Genomic DNA, 20363 nt, shown 5'->3' with positions numbered 1-20363 from the left:
TTTGGTTCTCTGGAGACATTGAGAGATTTCCTGTGCTTTGTAGTCAGAGTTTGAGCCAGTGTCAATGCTGAAGGGACCTGCACGTTGGTCTGGATTTTGTTTGTTTCCAACCTCCTTTTATCTTTTTTTTTTCCTTCTCCTCTTCTTCTTTTTCTATGATGCAAAGTAGAAATGATTATTCGATAGAGATGGGAGTATTATTCTGAAGTAGAATATATTTCCTTTTCTTTGATAGTATTTTAGCTCAGCAGTTGGGGTGGTTCCAAAGGAATGGCCCCAAAGGCAGTGGCACTATTAGGAGGTGTGGCCTTGTTGGAGTGGGTGTGGTCTTGTTGGAGAAAGTGTGTCATTCATTGTGAAGGTGGGCTTTGAGGTCTCATATGTGCTCAAGCCACGCCCAGTGTCTCAGACCACTTCCTGTTGCCTGTGTAAGATGAAGAACTCTCAGTTGCCTCTCCAGCACCACCATCTCCTGCATGCCACCATGTCCCACCATGATGATAGTGGACTGAGCCTCTGAATTGTAAGCCACTCAGTTAAATGTTTTCCTTTATAAGAGTTGCCATGGTCATGGTGTCTTTTCACAGTAATAGAAACCCTAACTAAGACAGAAGTAAAGATCATTCGTGAGTTAATTTGGTGGCTTCTGGTGTACACACAGGTTGCTGCCTGGGAGACAAAGTTGAAACAATTCTGTATATACACAAAGACTGGTGGTGGTTTCGAGTCTCTGAGGTGTAGCAACCACTAATTTCCATCCGGTAGTTTCACTAGCCTGAGTCTTTCCAAGTGAGCCGTGTTCTTCAGTCCCTCCAAACCTCTGAAGAAATCCATATGTGGACACAGAATTTACATACCATCCTCTCCCATAGTCATACATGTATATAACACCTATTGCATATCTAGTCATACACAGTCATGGCAGGTCTGGAGTTTGGAGACAAGGACTTTAAGCTTTTTAATTCTTTGGTACCTATGTCACCCATGAAAGTTCTTCATAGTCTGAGAACAGGGGATTCTGGAGCAGGAGCAGGAAATGCCACCCAGATAATGGAGCAGGAACAGGAAATGCCACCCAGATAATGGAGCAGGAATAGGAAATGCCACCCAGATAATGGAGCAGGAACAGGAAATGCCACCCAGATAATGGAGCAGGAATAGGAAATGCCACCCAGATAATGGAGCAGGAATAGGAAATGCCACCCAGATAATGGAGCAGGAACAGGAAATGCCACCCAGATAATGGAGCAGGAACAGGAAATGCCACCCAGATAATGGAGCAGGAACAGGAAATGCCACCCAGATAATGGAGCAGGAACAGGAAATGCCACTCAGATAATGGAGCAGGAGCAGGAAATGCCACCCAGATAATGGAGCAGGAGCAGGAAATGCCACCCAGATAATGGAGCAGGAACAGGAAATGCCACCCAGATAATGGAGCAGGAACAGGAAATGCCACCCAGATAATAGAGCAGGAGCAGGAAATGCCACCCAGATAATGGAGCAGGAACAGGAAATGCCACCCAGATAATGGAGCAGGAACAGGAAATGCCACCCAGATAATGACTTGATGAATTAAATCAAAGGGGGTTTTGTTTGTGTGTTTTGTTTTAGTTAATTAAAAAGTCGAAAGATTTATAAACTACCTTCAACAACGTTGTCAGTTGATTTCTCGTCTAAGTGTGGGTAACTATAGACGTGGGTGACTGAAAAAGTCATCTATGTGTAGGTAACTATAGACGTGGGTGAATGAAAAAGTCATCTATGTGTGGGTAACTATAGATGTGGATAAGTGAAAAAGTCAGGGTTTACACCTAGACATAGTCTATCTAGTTTGACTTCTCTTGATGAAGTGACTTGGATGTTTTGACATTATGTAAGCATAGTTTTAAATTCTGAAAATAAATGGAGCTAGTAGTAAGCACTCGTGTGTTACTTTTTTTGGGGGAGGTTAGGGGTAGGGGTTCGAGACAGGGTTTCTCTGTGTAGCCCTGACTGTCCTGGAACTCTCTCTGTACACCAGGCTGGCCTCAAATTCAGAGACTGACCTGCCTCTGCCTTATGAGTGCTGGGATTAAAGGTGTGCGCCACCACTGCCCTCCTCATGTGTTACTTTTAAGGAATAATCATATCTTTTAAAAAGAAAAAGTAACCCATTAAAAGCAAAACATCTCTTACATTCATTGCTCTCAGGCCTGGTTCTGTGGCCTCCATTGTGCCGAATGTAGCCCAAGCTCAGTATTCACCCAGAGAATAAAATTGACTTCAGGGTCATAGGTCACATAGGCGTGGGATCCTCCTCTGGGGATAGGGGGTCTGAGCTGCTCGGGAAGGTCTGCTCCACAGAACTGTGCCTTCTTTCCGTTTCCTGCATTCCCAGTGGTTCATTGTGTCTCCCCAGGTTCTACCGTGTGGCATCCCGACTGTAAGCAGTCCACCAAGACAGAGGAGAAGCTGCGGGTAAGGAAGCAGCCGGAGCCAGGGTGCTCTGGAGGTCACGGGCACATGCGGCCACCAGTCCCTGGGCTTGGGGAGAAGTACTTTTTTTTCTGATGGAAAACCCGAGGTCAAAGGCCGCTTGGCCAGCTAGGATAGCTCCCTCCCCCTGCAAATGTATGTAATTGTTCCCAGTGCTTGTGTTGGACTCCTCCAGCCCTATCTTAGCGGTCAGGGCCTTAGGAGGGTGTCCAGAGGAACAGTTGTACCGCGGGGGAAGTGATTCATCAGGCAGCCACGGCGATCCTCTTGGCTTCGTCCATTATTTACCACTTTACCCCAGACTCTGGACCTGTTGCCCAGTTCTGGTGCGTTTGCTGACGTCTCAAATCCAAGTTTAAAAGAGCAGGCTCTAGCTCCGAAAGGTGCCAGCCTCAGGTGTAAAGCCTCAGGCCAGGCTAGCGCTGGCATGAGCTGTGGGATGGCAAGGGGGCAGCAGGAGACTGCCCGCCACTGTGGGGTGGTTTCCCTTGCCTCTGGTGTGCTGCTCCAGTTTACACACATAGCCAACGACCCCAAGTCCATCCATCCACCAGGCAGGCAGAGCTTGGAATTTACGGGAAGCCTGGGTGTTTGGACAACAGACTACCTCCCCAGAACGTCAGAGCTGGTGCCTGTGGAGACTTTTGCTCTAAGAATGTAAAACTGTGGCCTAATTGGAACCCCTGCCCACAGACCACCCAAGTAGCGCATCATCCTCACCCTCTCTACAGAGTAGCTTTTCGTTTTCTAGAGAACCTTTTGTTTTTTTCTTTTAACTTCATCCCTGATGAAGTCTTGGGGAGGAATGATAATGAGGCCGGACTGATGGAATGCGCATATCTCTGTCAGGATAGCTGGGGTTTGCAAACCCTCTTCCTAACATGACTGAAAACAACACAAACTGGAACATGTCTCCATGGAACTCTCTAGAAGGCTTGTGGGGAGACTAGGGAAGTATTCTGCGCATTCTGGCCGAGAGGAGTTTCTTCTTGTTTTGTTCCTTTGGTGAGCTTTCCAGAAAATTCCAGAGCTCTTCTCCATGATGCCCTCCTTGGGGGGCAGGTTGGCTCTAGCTCACTGTCTTCTGGAAACACAGTAGTAATGGGTGGGGTGCAGGCTGATGCTGGTGAGGCTGAGGGGAGAACATTTTCAACAGAGGAATTAATCTCTTGCTCTTCAAGGGCGTGTCTCCACACACATCTTGAGCCAAGATTTCCAGGCCTTTTCCCACATGTCAAATTAGAGCAGTTTCCATAGCAAAATGAAAATGTTTGAGGACTCTCTGGGCAACCCCACAGTGAAGAACATTCTTGACATTTAAGACCTCATAGGGCGTTTGTAGCAACAGTCTTAGGTCAAGAGGACCCAGTGAGGGGGTCATGATGTAGATAAACATATGTAGATAAATATACTGTCGTTTGAAGACTGGTTATTATACTTTTAACATGGGCCCCCAATTGACCCCTGGAGTGGCCCATGTGTCTGTCAGTCACTGATTCCTCCTGGTTTTCCTTCGGTCTTTTTACTTACTTTTTCACGGTGTTTTGGAACGGGGCTATTTTGTTATTGACTCTTCCTTTCTCTCATGTTTCATGGCAGCCACCAAATATTCAGCGCTCATCATCTGATTTCTTTTATCCCAAAAGTCTGATTCGTCGCACAGGACGGTCCCCAGCTCTACAGGTTGGCGCTGTGTGGGGCCAAGGCTTAGAGCAGCTGTCCTGGGCCCAGGCTTCTGTTGCTTCCCCACCTCCCATCTCCCACCTCCCCCCACCCCTACCCCTTCCACCTCACCTCCCCCCACCCCACCCCTTCCATCTCACCTCCCCCCACCCCACCCCTTCCATCTCCCACCTCCCCCCACTCCACCCCTTCCATCTCACCTCCCCCCACCCCACCCCTTCCATCTCCCACCTCCCCCCACCCCACCCCTTCCATCTCACCTCCCCCCACCCCCTACCCCTTCCATCTCCCACCTCCCCCCACCCCACCCCTTCCATCTCCCACCTCCCCCCACCCCTACCCCTTCCATCTCACCTCCCCCCACCCCACCCCTTCCATCTCACCTCCCCCCACCCCTACGCCTTTCATCTCACCTCCCCCCACCCCACCCCTTCCATCTCCCACCTCCTCACCTCCTTTCCATCTCCCACCTCCCCCCACTCCACCCCTTCCATCTCACCTCCCCCCACCCCACCCCTTCCATCTCACCTTCCCCCACCCCTACGCCTTTCATCTCACCTCCACCCACACCTATGCCTTTCATCTCACCTCCCCCCACCCCACCCCTTCCATCTCACCTCCCCCCACCCCTACCCCTTCCATCTCACCTCCCCCACCCCACCCCTTCCATCTCCCATCTCCCCCCACCCCTACCCCTTCCATCTCACCTCCCCCCACCCCACCCCTTCCATCTCACCTCCCCCCACCCCACCCCTTCCATCTCACCTCCCCCCACCCCACCCCTTCCATCTCACCTCCCCCCACCCCACCCCTTCCATCTCACCTCCACCCACACCTATGCCTTTCATCTCACCTCCCCCCACCCCACCCCTTCCATCTCACCTCCCCCCACCCCACCCCTTCCATCTCACCTCCCCCCACCCCACCCCTTCCATCTCACAGCTCCATGCTTTTGGTCACCTGACTTTCTCAGCCTCTGTAGCAGGTAGTGGCTTTCCTCACCCCATGAGTGCACCTCATACCCTGACTCAGTTGTTGTTGTTTTTCTCTAATGGATGTTTTTCCTTCTGAGCAATGGCTGCACTGATGTTTTGATTAAAGCTAGCACACGGGAAGCTGCTGCTTGGTCTTGTGTTCCCACATTTGTTCACTGAACAAATATTTACCATTCACTCCGTATAATGCTGGCCGGAAGCTATATATCCAGCTCTGTAGGGATAGAAAAGACAGATAGATGATGATAAAATGGACCCAAAAGGCATCTCAGGGTGTGGGTCACATGGACCTTGATGATGGCAGGTTCTCAGGGGCACGTGGAGGATAGAAACAGCCTGTGAATTTGAGGACAGATAAGATTTAAATGTGGAGATGGGGAGGGATGGGCAGCTAGATGAGCACATGGAAGCTGGGAGCCAAAGGCAGCAGTGCCTGGGGTGGCGATAGTTAGAGAGAGGGTGGTGGGCAGCGGGGAGAAGGGAAAGCCGACCCAGCCCTGCAGAAGCCGGATCTGCCTGCTCTCTCACAGGCTTTCCTAAGAATTCCTGAGAGCTGACCTCAGAAGCTCTTACCGGAACACTGGCACGGAGGCCACCTACACCTAGGTGATGTCCCAAGACGCCCCTCAGTGAGACAGGAAGCATGGGTTGCTGTGAACCCCTTAGCCACGTTCCTTCCAGCCTGCCTCAGGTGGGCAGTGAGAGACACTAAGATTACCAGGAAGGGAGTGTTAACCTCTCCTGAGACCCTCCTTGGACTGAGGAAGAACATGGCATGCTCCAAGGCCCCCCTCAGGAGCAGGAGGAGACTTGGTGTCACATCCCAGGCCTGATTTCACCTCCTTTGAGTGCCCTGGAGAAATCACTGGGAGCCTTGGTCTGTGAAACCACAGGCAACTTTTCAAAATCATCTGGTGTTGGCCAACACGTTCCGCATCTCTGCTGCGGCCCAGCACCTCCACCTTCGTCCTGAGCCTTCCAGACCCTCACTAAGGATGGCAAGCGCTGGGGCTTCCACCTTACAAACACCATGTTCTTCCTTTAAATGATTCAAAAGAAATTGAAAAGAGACCAGGTCCTCAGTTCCATCACCCACGAAGTGAGGGTGAACAGTAGACAGTTGCCCAAGGCTTGTGGAGGCTGCCAACATCAACCCACTGCAGACTCCGGCTCTCCAACTCCGGGCCTCAGGCCCTGCCCTGGCCCAAGGCCCACCTAGTTACTGGCTTGGTCAGAGCAGGATCTTCACAGTATTTTAAAGATCAGCCCTGGTGGCAGAGCTCCAAGAGACAGCAGAAGGGAAGTCTTGTGAACCCACAGGGGCAGCTGAAGGTCGTCCCTGCTGCAAATGGGCCTCTGCTCGGCAGCAAGCTTCTCTTTCAGATTTTCATTTGTTTCTAAATGGGGGGGGGCAGGCACACTGGTTCCTTCAGTTTAAAAAATTTGGGGCAAGCTGGTGGTGGTGGCACATACCTTTAATCCCAACACTCAGGAGGCAGAGGCAGGTAGATCTCTGAGTTTGAGGCCAGCCTGGTCTATAGAGTGAGATCCAGGACAGCCAGGGCTACACAGAGAAACCCTGTCTCAAAAAAAAAAAAAAAAGGAAAGAAATTTGGAGCAGATATGTGTGATTGGAGACCTGTTTTTAATAATAGCTCCCTTGCAAGCCTGTTGTTCAAAAGGGAGATCTGATTCTCATTATTCAGCCATAAATATCAATGAAGTCAACATGAGCTCCACGCAGAAAGCTGTAAACAGCTTGGGAGCCGGCAGAGAAAGCATGCTGTTGTCAAGGTCTCCTTGTCCAATGGTGACAAAGAGGTGAGGGCTGCTCACCAGGGTCTTCCAGAAGCCTGGAGACTCCCAAGCTCCTCAGTGGCTGTGCTCTCTTAAGTCCGCTCACCTCTGGGCAGCCCTGTGCGCCTGCTGCCTCCACCCCAAGCCCTGCTCTGTAAGTGAAGCAGCCCGAGGTGTTAGGTGCCTCTTTTCCTTCCCACTGGGGACATTCGGGGCCTGCGCCCCAGAAATAAGCCCCTTCTAAAGGTAATTTTTTAAATTTACATTTAGCAGTCACTCCTTCCGTCCTTCTGAATTACAGGTAAAAGTTAAAAATGAGACCATACTTAAAGAAAACAGGTTCTGGTTTCGTTTATGTGGAGGAGTCAGCCCCACAGGAACAGCGAGACCTATGCACATTGCTGATTCATGATAGGCCAAGCACATGGCAGTCTCGTGGCCAAGTGTGTAATTACCTGGCATGGGTCACCCGCTTTCATTCTAAGAAGGCATTCCTGCTGCTGTTCATTGAAGGCTAAGGCATGAACGACCGACCTACCCAACGGCACGAGGCTGTTTTCCTCCTGAAACCCATTCATTCACCTGTTGAACCATGATGCTCTTGCAAATCTGTGGTGATCCAAGCAGATCCCACATGAGTATTTTCCCAAGAAGCTGATGATTCAGGCTTTGTGTGTATCTAGAACAAGGAAGTCATGTGGTTTGCTGTCTCTCTAATATCTCCGCAGTATCCACTACCTAATTGCTGGTATTTGCTCTGTTCAGGGACTTTGGCCTCTTTGATCAGGGGGTGGTCACACAGACCCCTTGGCCTTAGCAAAGGCTGATAGCATTCCTGCAGTGGTCTCTGGCTGGGAGATGCGCGTTTAGAGCAGTTCTTAGCTGAGGGTCACGACCCCTTTGAGAGGTGCATATCAGATATTTACATTACAATTCATAACAGTAGACAAATTTCAGTTATGGAGTAGCCACGAATCATTTTATGATTGGGGGTCACTACTACATCTACTACATGAGGAACTGTATTAAAGGGTCGCTCGCCATAATGGTTAAAAAAAGGAAAGAAAGGTGGCATGTGTACCTTTCTGGCCCTGCCAAGGTGTGCACTAAGCAAACACCACATGCAGCAGAGATAGTGCAAGAGGTTTACTGGTGGAAGGGGGAGAGTGAGAGTGATAGGCTGTGTTGAAGGGGGGACATGAGAGAGGCAGACAGACAGACAGACAGAACAAGGAAGAGACAAGAGGAAGAAGAGAGGCAAGAGAGGAACAAGAGAGTCAAAAGCGGACTGTGCCTGGCGGACACTTTTAAGGGGTGCACATGACATAACTGCCTTGGTGGCAGAGGCAGGCTGCCGGAGCTAACAGTGGCGTTAGGAAGGTCGGGCACCAGGGCACTAGAGGCTCCTCCTTGTCTTCCCCAGACACACATGGTTTTCCCCAAAGGAGTTCATTCACCGTTTACTTTTACTCAGTGTGTGCTGATTCTAAAAGGATCTCTTCCTCTGCAGCTGCTGGCACCACCTTGTCTGGTGAGCGTCAACAAAAACCCTAGACAGGTACTGTCAACGCCAGCAGCGCTTAGCATAAGGTGCGGCCACCTTATGCCAGTAGCCCTAAGATCTTCGATCTGGTTACCCACTTCCTGTAGTTCCTCTCCCCTTCTTAGAGCATGGCTTTAGAGAGGCAGCCTTTGCATCCCTGCTGGAGGGCGGGGCTGGGGCGGACAGCAAAGGGTTTTCCAGCTCTCTCCTAAGGAAAGTGAGGAGCTCTGGTAAGTGTTTAATGGTCAGTATTTAAAGCGCGGCGTGAATTGGGGTGGAAACATCAAAAGATCGCTTCACTTAATCTTATTTCCGCTTCTGGAGCTCCTGACGGCAGAGCAGATAGGCAAAGGGCTCCAGGGAATCAACTGACAGATGTTAGAGGGCTTTCAAAAGACTCATTGGGAACAAAACCAGGTGTTTTCAGGCACCCAACTACTGAATGGAGCTCGAATCCTAACTGGTCTAATAAAAACTGGAGCCAGATATCGGGGCAAATGCTGAAAGATCAGAGAGACAAAGCCACAGCCACCTCTCACCTCACCAACTCCTCAGCTAAAAGGAGTGAGCTTCTGTCTCCTCCCTCCTTATCCTCTCTCTGCCCAGCCGTATCACTTCCTGTCTCAACCTCCCTAGTGCTGGGATTAAAGGCGTGTGCCACCACTGCCTGGCCTCTATGGCTAACTAGTGGCTGGCTTTGCCCTCTGATCTTCAGGCAAGCTTTATCTGTTAGATCGTACACAAACCATCACCATTATTGGTGAAATTATTAAGGCCACATAGTTAAAAGGGAGGTTTATTTTGTAGGGTAACTTACAAGTGAAGGGATAGTTTACAGGGTCTGGGAAAGGTATGGCACAGTCCGGCGGTGTTCTCTGGAGAACTCTGCTCGGTCTACCTCCAGCATCCAGGGTCCAGGAACCAAGAGAGCTCTCGGGTCTTCAGGGTCCTCTCTCAGCTCTGCCTTGTAGGTGTGACAGTTACCGAAGCCTCAAAGGGGGTGGTACTTCCAGGTCAAAGCTGGAATGGCTACCCACTACACACCACAACTGAGTAATGATTACATGGCGTTTTACTCTCTTTCTCTATCATTGAAGTGAGCTTTAGGTATCCCAGGGAGGTCTCTCTTCGTTAAAAACAAACAAACAGACAAGCCAACAGCACTGTCTGAATCAGAGTGAGCGTGGGAAAGCGTGCCGAGGAATAAAAGCGGAGCAAACAGACCCTTTGTGGAAGACTACCTGAGGACAGCTCTGTCCTCTAGGGTCCTAGAGAAGGGAGGCTCCTCCTTCCTCTTGTCAAAATAAAGATTAAGCTATTTCCCTCAGGGTCTTGCAAACACCTGGAGAGAGCACAGCCATGCACAGTCCTTTATCTACCTTGAGTCTCCTTCCCACCCCCAGCCCACGTTCACCATTGCCTGAGGTGGCATCAGAAGAAGCAGTATATATATATATTCCTATGTATAATATGGACAAGACCGTGGTTTGTTTTCAATCCAAATTCCCCAAGGGCACATCAGGAACCAAGGCTGCTGACCAATGAGTTAGTGAATTGGTTCCCACCAGGTCACCCGGGGGCCCTGGGTGTCAGAATGAGTTGAAGTGGGTGATTGGGTTAAATAACTGCAGGTCTGAATACGAGATGCGGGCCACCTGGAGAGCTGTGTTGCTGCCCAGTGAGGGAGCCCTGGAGGTTGACAATAAAGAGGGGACAGCCGTTGTTGGCTTCAGAAGAGACACGATACTCAGGAAATGAGAGCTTTGAGGTTGTTTTGTGCTGCATCTGGAGAACCCAGGCCACCAGGAGGTATCTTAACAGTAGCATTCTTGTGTCCATTAGGGGAAAAATTGTTTTTTTGTTTTTTTGTTTTTGTTTTTTTTAATAATAAGATGTTGAGTGCTGGGCGGTGGTGGTGCACGCCTTTTGAGTTCGAGGCCCAAAGCTACACAGAGAAACCTTGTCTCAAAAAACAAAACAAAACAAACAAACAAACAAAAAAGATGTTGATTTATATAATCCTAGATATTTCTAATTTAATGTAAAATTTTGAAGCTAGACAGTGGCACAAACTGTAATCTCAGCTGTTCAGGAAACTGAGGCAGGAAGATTACAAGTTCAAGGCCAGTCTGGTCTATAGAGAGAGTTCCAGGACAGTCAGGACTACACAGAGAAACGCTGTCTTAGAAGAACCAGAGAGAGAGATTTGATTCCAAAAGTCAGACTTTAACCTTAATGTGTTTAGCTGTATTTTGTCCGATGTAGATAGGAAGGTCAGGGAGGGTTCGGCATGGAAATGGACAAGCAGAGACGCAGCTCATCTGTGGAAGTGCATGTCACAGCCAGGAAGGTGGGCAAAGCAGAGCAGGGTCAATGGCAAATGATGACTTCAGGAGAGATGTTCTCAAGGTCCGACACGTCTAGAACACTCCCAGATAGTGGGAGTCTCAGGGTCAGGTGTCAAAGAAGTCTGTCTTTGAGTCTCAGAGGTTTGGTGACCAATTGATTTGACTTTGAAATGGTTTGGTCATCAAAACAGAACTCTGGTGAACGTCTACAAGTCAGTGGACACTTAGAGCTGGAAAGCATCTACGGCATTGGAGGGGGGTGATAAAACTGCAAAGTGCTGAGTAGACCCCCCAAGCCGTTAGCCCAACAATATTCTTGGTAAGATACACAAGATTAAGGCTTCCGAGAGCCTGCGTTACTCATGGGAGCTGTAACTCCCGTCAGAGAGAGAGGGCAGGGAGCAGCTGAGGTGGGCCAGCACAGCCAGGAGGCTGGCCTTGGTCTGCCTGCTTGTTTTGTTTCTCATGGTTCTGGTATTAAGCCCAGAGTTCTGTGCATATCAGGCAAGCACCTTCCACTGAGCCACGTGCCCAGCCTTTTCTGTAATTTTATTTTTGAGGCTGGGTTTCACTAAGTTGTGCAGACTGGCCTTGAACTCACTCTGTGACCCAAGTAGGTCTTGAACTTATGATCCTCCTGGGTTCACCCACAGAGTAGCTGGGGTGACAGGCCTGTGCCCCTGGGCCAGGCTCGAGAGACCTTTCCTGCTGCAGTATCTCTGTCCTAAAGAGAGCTCCACCTTCCCTGTGTGCGCTTGCGTTGGTCTTCAGCTCTGCCGCCGTCCACGTGGGCTTTTGTTACTGAGTACAGAATGCACCCCTAACCCACCCTGAACAGTGACAGAGACACCCCAAGCTCTGGTGTGCTGTGTGCCCCAGGGTTTGTCGATAGGCACAGGCTGTGGGCACAGCAACTGAAGACATGTCACCTTCCTGCCTGTCCTACAGCAGAGTTGTTACAGTGAGAATATACTCGGGGCACAGGCGTGGAAGCCCTGACTACAGTCCTAGCACCCGGGAGGCTCGGCTATGAATCACAAGTTTGAGGCCAGCCTGGGTTATATAGTAAGACACTTTGTTTCTCGTTTTTAGACTGTTTTCAGTTATCACACATTTTCTTCTGCTTCTGACCTGAGGCTGTTTCTGTTACTTCCACATCCTCCACCCCTTAGCTGTGTTGATGGGAAATAGATGGACACACTGTCCATGGCCTGCGGCCTCAGGGGACTAAGGCAGATCCTGTCTCCCTTCCTACCTCTGCAGATTGGAGTCATAGCTCTTCCTTAACTGTAAAGTGGGGACATGTGTCACTGAGTGGTTGGGCAGATTAGTGCAGGTAAGACTGGGACACACTCAGCCTGTGTCTCAGTGAGTGGGTCACAAAGACCAGCCACTGTTGAGCCTAATTGTGGACTCCAGACCAATGAGAGAGCCTGTCTCAAAGGAGACTGATGGTATTCCTGAAGATGATGACTGAGGTTGTCCTCTGGCCTCCACATGCACACATGCACATGCATTACCCCCCCACACACACATCCACATGCATTACCCTCCTACACACACACACATCCACATGCATTACCCACACACACACATCCACATGCATTACCCCCCACACACACACACGCGCGCGCACACATCCACATGCATTACCCCCCCCACACACACACACATGCGCGCACACATCCACATGTATTACCCCCACACACATTCACACATCCACATTCATTACCTTCCCCCCCCCACACACGCACACATCCACATGCATTACCTTCCCCCCACACACACACGCACACATCCACATGCATTACCCTCCCCCACACACACACATCCACATGCATTACCCCCCCACACACGCACACATCCACATGCATTACCCCCCCACACACATGCACACATCCACATGCATTACCTCCACAAACATGCACAGCCACATGCATTACCCCCACACACACATGCACATGCATTACCCCCACACACATGCACACATTCACATGCATTACCCCCCCCACACACGCACATGCATTACCTCCCCCCCCACACATTCACACATCCACATGCATTACCCCCACACACACATTCACACATCCACATGCACTACCTCCCCACACATACATGCACATATCCACATGCATTACCCCCCACACACATGCACATATCCACATGCATTACCCCCCCACACACACATGCACGCATCCACATGCATTACCCACACACACACATGCACATATCCACATGCATTACCCCCCCCACACATGCACGCATCCACATGCATTACCCACACACACATGCACATGCATTACCCCCTCCACACATCCACATGCATTACCCTCCACACACGCACACATCCACATGCATTACCCCCCACACACACACATGCACACATCCACATGCATTACCCCCACACACACATTCATACATCCACATGCATTACCTCCCCCCCACACGCACACATCCACATGCATTACCCACACGCACACATGCATTACCTCCCCCACATCCACATGCATTACCCCCCACACACACACATGCACACATCTACATGCATTACCCCCACACACACATGCACATGCATTACCCCCCCCACACGCACACATACACACACATGCACACATCCACATGCATTACCCCCACACACACATCCACACATCCACATGCGTTACTGTGTTCAACCCTTTTAAGGGGTGACAGCTCTCTTTTAAAGGGGGGGTTGCATTTTGCTTGTACCACATCTATATTTGGGCTAGGAAATGGGTCTGGAAACTGCATATTTTTAGTGGTGTTAGGTGAGTTGGGATATCCCTCATTAGGACTCATTGTTGTTGGGAAATTGTTACTCTAATCACAACTAAAGGAAAGCACAGGAACATGCCAGGTGCTTGAGAGCAGTCCTAGAGGAATGAGTCAGGCGCCCCTCGTCCTGTGAGGATGTGAGGAACCTGTGATTTCTCCCTCCGCCCCTACCCAGCTATTGCAGAAGCACAGAGAACGACAGCTTCTGGTCTCCTTCAGGCCCTGCCTTTCACAGGGAGCTGACCACGGTGGCCCTGAGCTGGCAGGTGGCCCCGTGGTTCCTTCTTCAGACATGAGTTACCCAGAACCCTGTGTGTACAAGTTCTTCTGGGTGCTTTCTGTCCTGTCCAAAGTACGGCATACCGAAACCAACTGTGTCCAAAAGGAAAAGGACCCGTACCTATTTCAGCTCTACAAATTCTACTCTCCAGGAATTAGCTGCACAGGCAAGAGGAGGAATCTCAAGAGGCCTTTGCTTTCTTTATAGAATTTCCCAGAAGATGCCAAGCCTCTGATCCATCCCTCTTCCCCCAGCCCCCTTCTGTCTTCACAGGGGCTCATCACTCACCTTACCTCAGGGACTCTGGGTAGACTTAACCTATATAATAAACTGAGAATTTGCAGACAGATAATTGATACATCATACTTTGCTCCAAATATTTATACCTCTGTGTACCGTTCCTCTAATAACGGGAGACCTGGCAATGTTAACTAGAGAAGCAGGCACAGTGAAATGAAATCAACCAACATCTCATCAGGAATTGATTCATAAAGGAAAAATTAGGGTTGGCAATGAGAGACAACAGCAAGGGGAACCATCTGTGGACTGAGGAAGAAGTGGGGAGCCCTCTGAGGAGGCAAGTTTGAGTTAACTGAAGGGAGAAAATGAGCCAGGCAAGGAAATTGGTGATGAGAGAGGTCGGTTGATGGAAGAGCTAGGGTAAACAGCTCGAGGCAGGGTCACGAGGCTCATTCTGCGCGTGAGGGCAGGTGATGAGTGTGGCCATGGCAGAAGGGAGAGACCTGATCCTGAGGCCCCAGCGGTTCTGATGTGACACTAAATTGGCCCTATGGGCATTGACAAGGAGCCGGGTTCTTCCAAGGTCCCTCTTGAAATAACTCTTCAGTGCCAAGTTAATCGAAGGAAGGCAGAGGTGAGAGCAGGAAGCCTGTGGAGGGGCAAAGATGCACATTGCCGTGGTTCTGAAGAGCAGAGCTGGTGAATGGAGCTGGGATGCTGGGCCTGCCATGGAACTGGGCAGCTTCATGATATGCTCCAAGTTCCAGCCCAAGGTTCTTTAAGAGACAAGGAAGAGGAAGGACCAAGAAAGCCACCATGGCACTAGTTTTCAGGCCATTTTCTTCAAGTGTGTGCTCTCCCTCCTACACCACACTCACAGAGCTATCCTTTTATAGCTGGTTGAGTTTTCCACGAAGGTTGGGTGCCCGGGCCAGTCTGGATGCTGAAGAGCATGATCAGGAGTCTGACAAGCCACTTGATGTTTATTTTGCAGCCCACCAGGACCTCCTCTGAAAGTATTTATTCTAGACCCGGCTCCAGCATCCCTGGCTCACCAGGCCATACTATCTATGTGAGTATCACGTCCAGAAGGGACATTTTGGGAGCATGTGAGTTCGAGGTTTGGAATAGCGGGATAGAGAGTCCAAGAAAGGAAGCTGACCCATAGGGATCTCTGATCCTCTTAGAAGATCCCAATTTCTCTTTGTCATTCAGGCTTCTCAGTCATACTTCCTTCGATAGTTCAACCTATGATCATCGTATCGAAAGATGACCCAAAAGTGCAGTCACATGGTATAGGGCTTGAAAGATTGTCACATCTAGCATGTATATAGATATTTGGAGATTAACTGCACATTTTATACTGCTGCTTCAAGTGTTCTTAAAGTCTGCCACAAAGGTATTTACATATTTATTTCATTCAATATGCAGTTACTTGTATTTATCAATCTTCAAGGATTTATTGACCATCTACTTGAGCTTGTCCCGTTCCCGCCCCCCCCCCCGCCCCCGTAATAAACTTAGGAAACTATTCTGAAGGTTGATATATTTCTCTATTCATTAAATCCTACCCTTTCTTAAGCCTTTGATGATTTTTTAAATTTTTAAGTGTGATTAATAGAGGCATCAAGGGACAACTTTCTAAAGGGTATGACATCACTCAGCAAGGCATTTTAGTTTGTTTTAAGGGTCACATTTTAAATGAGGAGTAAAGAGCACAGAGGATAATTTCTCAACAAGCTTAAATAGAGGATTAATTTTTCTCTCTGTTTGACAGGCAAAAGTAGACAATGAAATACTGGATTACAAGGATTTAGCAGCTATTCCCAAGGTCAAGGCAATTTATGATATTGAGCGTCCAGACCTCATTACCTATGAGCCCTTCTACACTTCAGGCTATGAGGACAAGCAGGAGAGACAGAGCCTTGGAGAGGTAATGGATTCCCAGGGGCTGCAAACCACATGGCTACCCATCCACTCTTTTCACTCGCCTGTGTAAGAACTACTAAACTAAGCCAGACTTTGCCCAGCCCCGAAGAGTCCTGTAACTGGTCTTATTATCAATTATGAAAGCTTGGCTTTAGCTTAGGCTTGTTTTTAACTAGCTCTTATAACTTAAATCAACCCATATTTTTATTAATCTACATTCTACCACATGGCGTTTTACCTCCATCCTATTCTGTGTGCTCAACTCATTCCGCATCTCTCTCACCTCTAGATACATCTCCTACTTCTTCTCTCCCTGCCCCGAAGTCCCACCTATACCCCTTGCCTAGCTAATAGTCATTCAGCTCCTTGTTAAACCAATCACAGCAATATATCTCATCCGGTGTACAAATATCCTACAACGCCCTTGTCCTAAAGGAGGGTGCGGAGAGGTGGGCAATTAGCCAGTTGCATGTTAAGACACCTGTGAAGGGTGAGTTAGGTGCTGGGGTGGGACCTGAGGTTGTGGGGAGGGAGGCTGGGGGAGGGGGCCTGGGAAGGGGAACAAAGGAGGGGGCTGGGGAAGGGCACTGTTGAGGGAAGGAGGGTCTTGGGGTATCTTGGCCTTAGGATAAGCTGGAAGTATATTTCTAGGGATCATGAGAAGTGAGACCACACCCCTAAATTTTAGTAGATTCGGTTTCCAGCATCTTAATGGAGGGGGTTATGGAGAGGGGACACTATGGTAGTGGGGTTCCTAGAATCAATTGCTGGAATTCAGCCTCAAGTATCACCACGGGCTGGTTTGACTTGGTCATGTGACAGCCATTGTGATCCCAGTTTCTCATCAGGAAAACAGAATTATGGTAGATAGCTCCTCACAGGTGTCTATATGGATTAAAGAAACTGTGACCAGCAGTGGGCAGAGGGGCAGACTGGCACATGCTCAGCACATGCTCAGCCTGGTAGGGACCACTACTGTGGCTGTCTTCTAAGGCTTATTACTGCTCAGGAAGCAGGCCTGTCCTTCTGCTTGGCCAGAGCCTCTCCTCCCCAAGAGCTGTGACCCTGTGCCCTCCTGGGGTGGGAGTTCACTACGCCACCTCCGACCCTGATCCTTCAACCCCTTAATTTATTCTCATTTTTCCCTTTATTATTATTGTTATTATTACAGCTTGAACAGACTAACAGACACATGCTTTCCCACAGCATGACACTCATGTCTTTCCTCTATTTTATTTGTTATTTAAATTGGAGTCCTCTGTAGCCTGATTGGACTCCATTCAGAGAGATATTACCAAGTAATGAACTTAACTCAGCTCTTCAGCCAAGGTTAAACAAGACTGTAGCTGGAGTTTTCTTCAGTCCCGCCCGACCCCACAGCTGCTCAGAGCCAAGTAAACAAACAGAGGCTTATATTAATTAAAACTATATGGCCTAATGGCTCAGGCTTCTTTCTAGCTAGATCTTAAATTAACTCATCTTTGTAAATCTATACCTTGCCACATGGCTCGTGGCTTACCAGTATCTTTACATCTTGTTTTTCATAGTGGCGGGTGGCAGCGTCTCCTGCTTCAGCCTTCCTGTTCCCCAAATTCTCCTCTCTGCTTGTCCCACCCATACTTCCTGCCTGGCTACTGGCCAATCAGCATTTTATTTATGCTACTTAACCAATCAGAGCAACACATTCACAGCATACAGAGAGATATCCACAGCACCAGACTGTAGTCTGTAGCATCCCACTGTGCTTCTAGATTTCCATGAGATGAACAAAAGGCCTGAGGTACTTGTATCAGTCTAGCCTTTGGGATACTGAGCACGAGGATAATATAAAATCCTATCTCTATACCACTGCTCCCCAAAAGGCATGAAAATGTGGTGATTGGATTTAATTTATTCCCAGTTATATATATATAATTAGTATTTTCTGTTTTATAATAATTATATGTATTTGTTTATTTATTATGTATACAGTGTTCTGCCTGCATGTATGCCTGCAGGCCAGAACAGGGTACCAGATTTCATTGTAGATGGTTGTGAGCCACCATGTGGGTGCTGGGAATTGAACTCAGGACCTCTGGAAGAGCAGCCAGTGCTCTTAACCCCTGAGCCATCTCTCTAGCCCTATATATTTGTAATTATATATTATTCCTTTTATTTGCTTAGTTCAAATGTGGGTTTTATTCTGGAGCGAGGCCTGCATTAAAGTCCCCAGTCTGGCAAGAAGGGACATGCATTTTTACATAGTGCCACCTGGTGGTTCACTTGCTGAACTGCGTCTGCAGCCAGAGCTTGGCCTGGGCTCTTAGCTACCATTGGATCTCAGAATCTCATAGAAGTCGATGGTCAGGACGCTTCCTGAACAAAGTATATAAAGACTGGCCTCAAATCGGTGGCCAGGGATTTCCACAAGCTCAAAATGTACACATTTCCAAGAGGAAATTGTTGCTTTTTTAAAATGATGTTAAGGGTGCATGTGTGCTGTATACACACTTGCATGCTTCTCTTGGGGATGGTGTGTGTATGTTGTTGTTGTGTTGTGTATTTTCCCAATAGCTCCTGGAGCAGCAAAATATCAAGCAGAAATTTAGCTTTGAAATGAAGTTTGGGGCACTTAAAACTTGGCTGTGACACCTCCAAACTCAGAACTTTGGAGAGCAAACTCGGCAGGTTTTCCATAAGGAGTGAGGTCTTTCGATTAGACCAGTACTGACATCTGACAAAGATGCCCAGCGTCACAGCAGTTCCCACAATCCACTCTGTTATATGGTGGCCTATGGTTTCTTTGTACATAGAGGATACCCCTTTGGGACAGAAACCAATACACTAATAAACTCCCTTTGGATGCATGGATTTTGCTACTGAATAAACATTACAATCTATTCTGTTATTTATTCCGTTAGTTATGACTCTTACTTTGTAAATCCATGCCTTCTTTTGAAGACCCGGAAGGGACGGGGAAGTGGTCGGTGCCTGAAGGGCTTGTCACAAAACATGAGGGCCGAGTTTGATTCTCAGAACCCACATAAAATGCTGAGTTTGGCAGCACGTGCCTGTCACCCTGTGCTGGGAGGTGGACGGGACTCCTGGCGTCTGTGTCTGGCAAGTGTGAACTGAGGAGCTTGCAGGTCCAGTGAGAGAACTGTCACAAAAAATAAAGCAATTAGAGAAGACCCTTGACATTGACCTCTAGCCAACACATACACACACACACACACACACACACACACACACACACAGAGAGAGAGAGAGAGAGAGAGAGAGAGAGAGAGAGAGAGAGAGAGAGAGAGAGAGAGAGAGAGAACTTACAATTTGATATAATTATTGGCACATTTCAAAGGTATATGAGTGGTGAGTGACTGGGTCAAGGAGCCCACCATTGGCAAGTCCATGCCTAGCTTCTGCCCCCTAGGGAGAAGGTGAGTGTGAACAGCGATCACAGGAGGCAAGGTGAGCAAGGAGCAAGGACAGGGGGAATCACAGGAAGTTCATTCAGTGAAGGGAAGTGTGAACAGGGGTCACAGGAGATGAGAAGGTGACTGTGAATGGGGATCACAGGAGGTGTGAGGTGGGTTTGAGCCCAGACTTCGCTGGAGCTGAGTGAGCTCAGCAGGTGTGTAAAAAGCACTGGTGGCAGAGGAGATGCCAGTGCAAAGGTCTTGGGGTGACCGCGCTTCATCTGCCTATCAACCCAAAGTGACAGACACCAGAGGGTGTGTGATGTGAGGGGTCTTTTCACACTGACCAAACTATCATACTGTAATTGCTGTGGTTCTGAATTAGTTAAAGTCATAATAACAAAATCCCCTGTTTCCTTGGCTGTCCTAACATGAAGAAATATTATAAACACAAGTAAACATGTAAGGAAAACAGTTGCAACTAGTTCCACAACATATTCATTAACTCCATGGTCCTTGGGTGGAAACATTCCTGCGTCTCCTGGGACTTGGCTAGAGTTTCCCATCAGCCCCATTGCTGTTTACACCAGCAGCAGATGCTGGCCTGTGTTGGAGAGATGCTTTGGGCTCCATCAAAGCTGGCAGGAAGTTAACCAAGGTGTTGACTTTAAATTCTCTCTTGTTCTTCTAGTCTCCAAGGACTTTGTCTCCTACTCCATCCGCAGAAGTAAGTATCATTTGGCCATATTTATGGGTAGAATGGGGAGTGGCTCTGACCTTGACTTGAATTTTTGAAGAAGTACCTACAGACATACTGAAGGACAGCAGAATTGATTACGACGATTGTTAAGGATTACTTTACATGCAAGCCAAGACAATGAC

At 48.7% G+C, this 20363-nt stretch overlaps 1 protein-coding gene across 20 annotated transcripts in view; it reads left to right on the top strand.

The window, feature by feature from the left end:
* Ablim1 (actin binding LIM protein 1) overlaps positions 1-20363 on the top strand; it is a 314113-nt gene that overhangs the window by 260188 nt on the left and 33562 nt on the right. For 9 of the 20 annotated variants that reach the window (XM_042265853.2, XM_076563380.1, XM_076563377.1 and 6 more), the window contains 6 exons: positions 2402-2460; positions 4078-4161; positions 8464-8511; positions 15152-15229; positions 15935-16090; positions 20173-20208. In XM_042265853.2, the coding sequence (XP_042121787.1) occupies positions 2402-2460; positions 4078-4161; positions 8464-8511; positions 15152-15229; positions 15935-16090; positions 20173-20208 (461 nt within the window). The remainder of the gene's footprint in view (positions 1-2401; positions 2461-4077; positions 4162-8463; positions 8512-15151; positions 15230-15934; positions 16091-20172; positions 20209-20363) is intronic. The other 11 variants (XR_013048411.1, XM_042265921.2, XM_042265902.2 and 8 more) reach the window with 2 other exon arrangements.

This window comes from Peromyscus maniculatus, chromosome 1 (genome assembly GCF_049852395.1).
Source record: "Peromyscus maniculatus bairdii isolate BWxNUB_F1_BW_parent chromosome 1, HU_Pman_BW_mat_3.1, whole genome shotgun sequence".
Lineage (NCBI taxonomy): Eukaryota > Metazoa > Chordata > Mammalia > Rodentia > Cricetidae > Peromyscus > Peromyscus maniculatus.
Note: the sequence above shows the minus strand (reverse complement) of the source record. Positions and strands in the feature narration are given on the sequence as shown.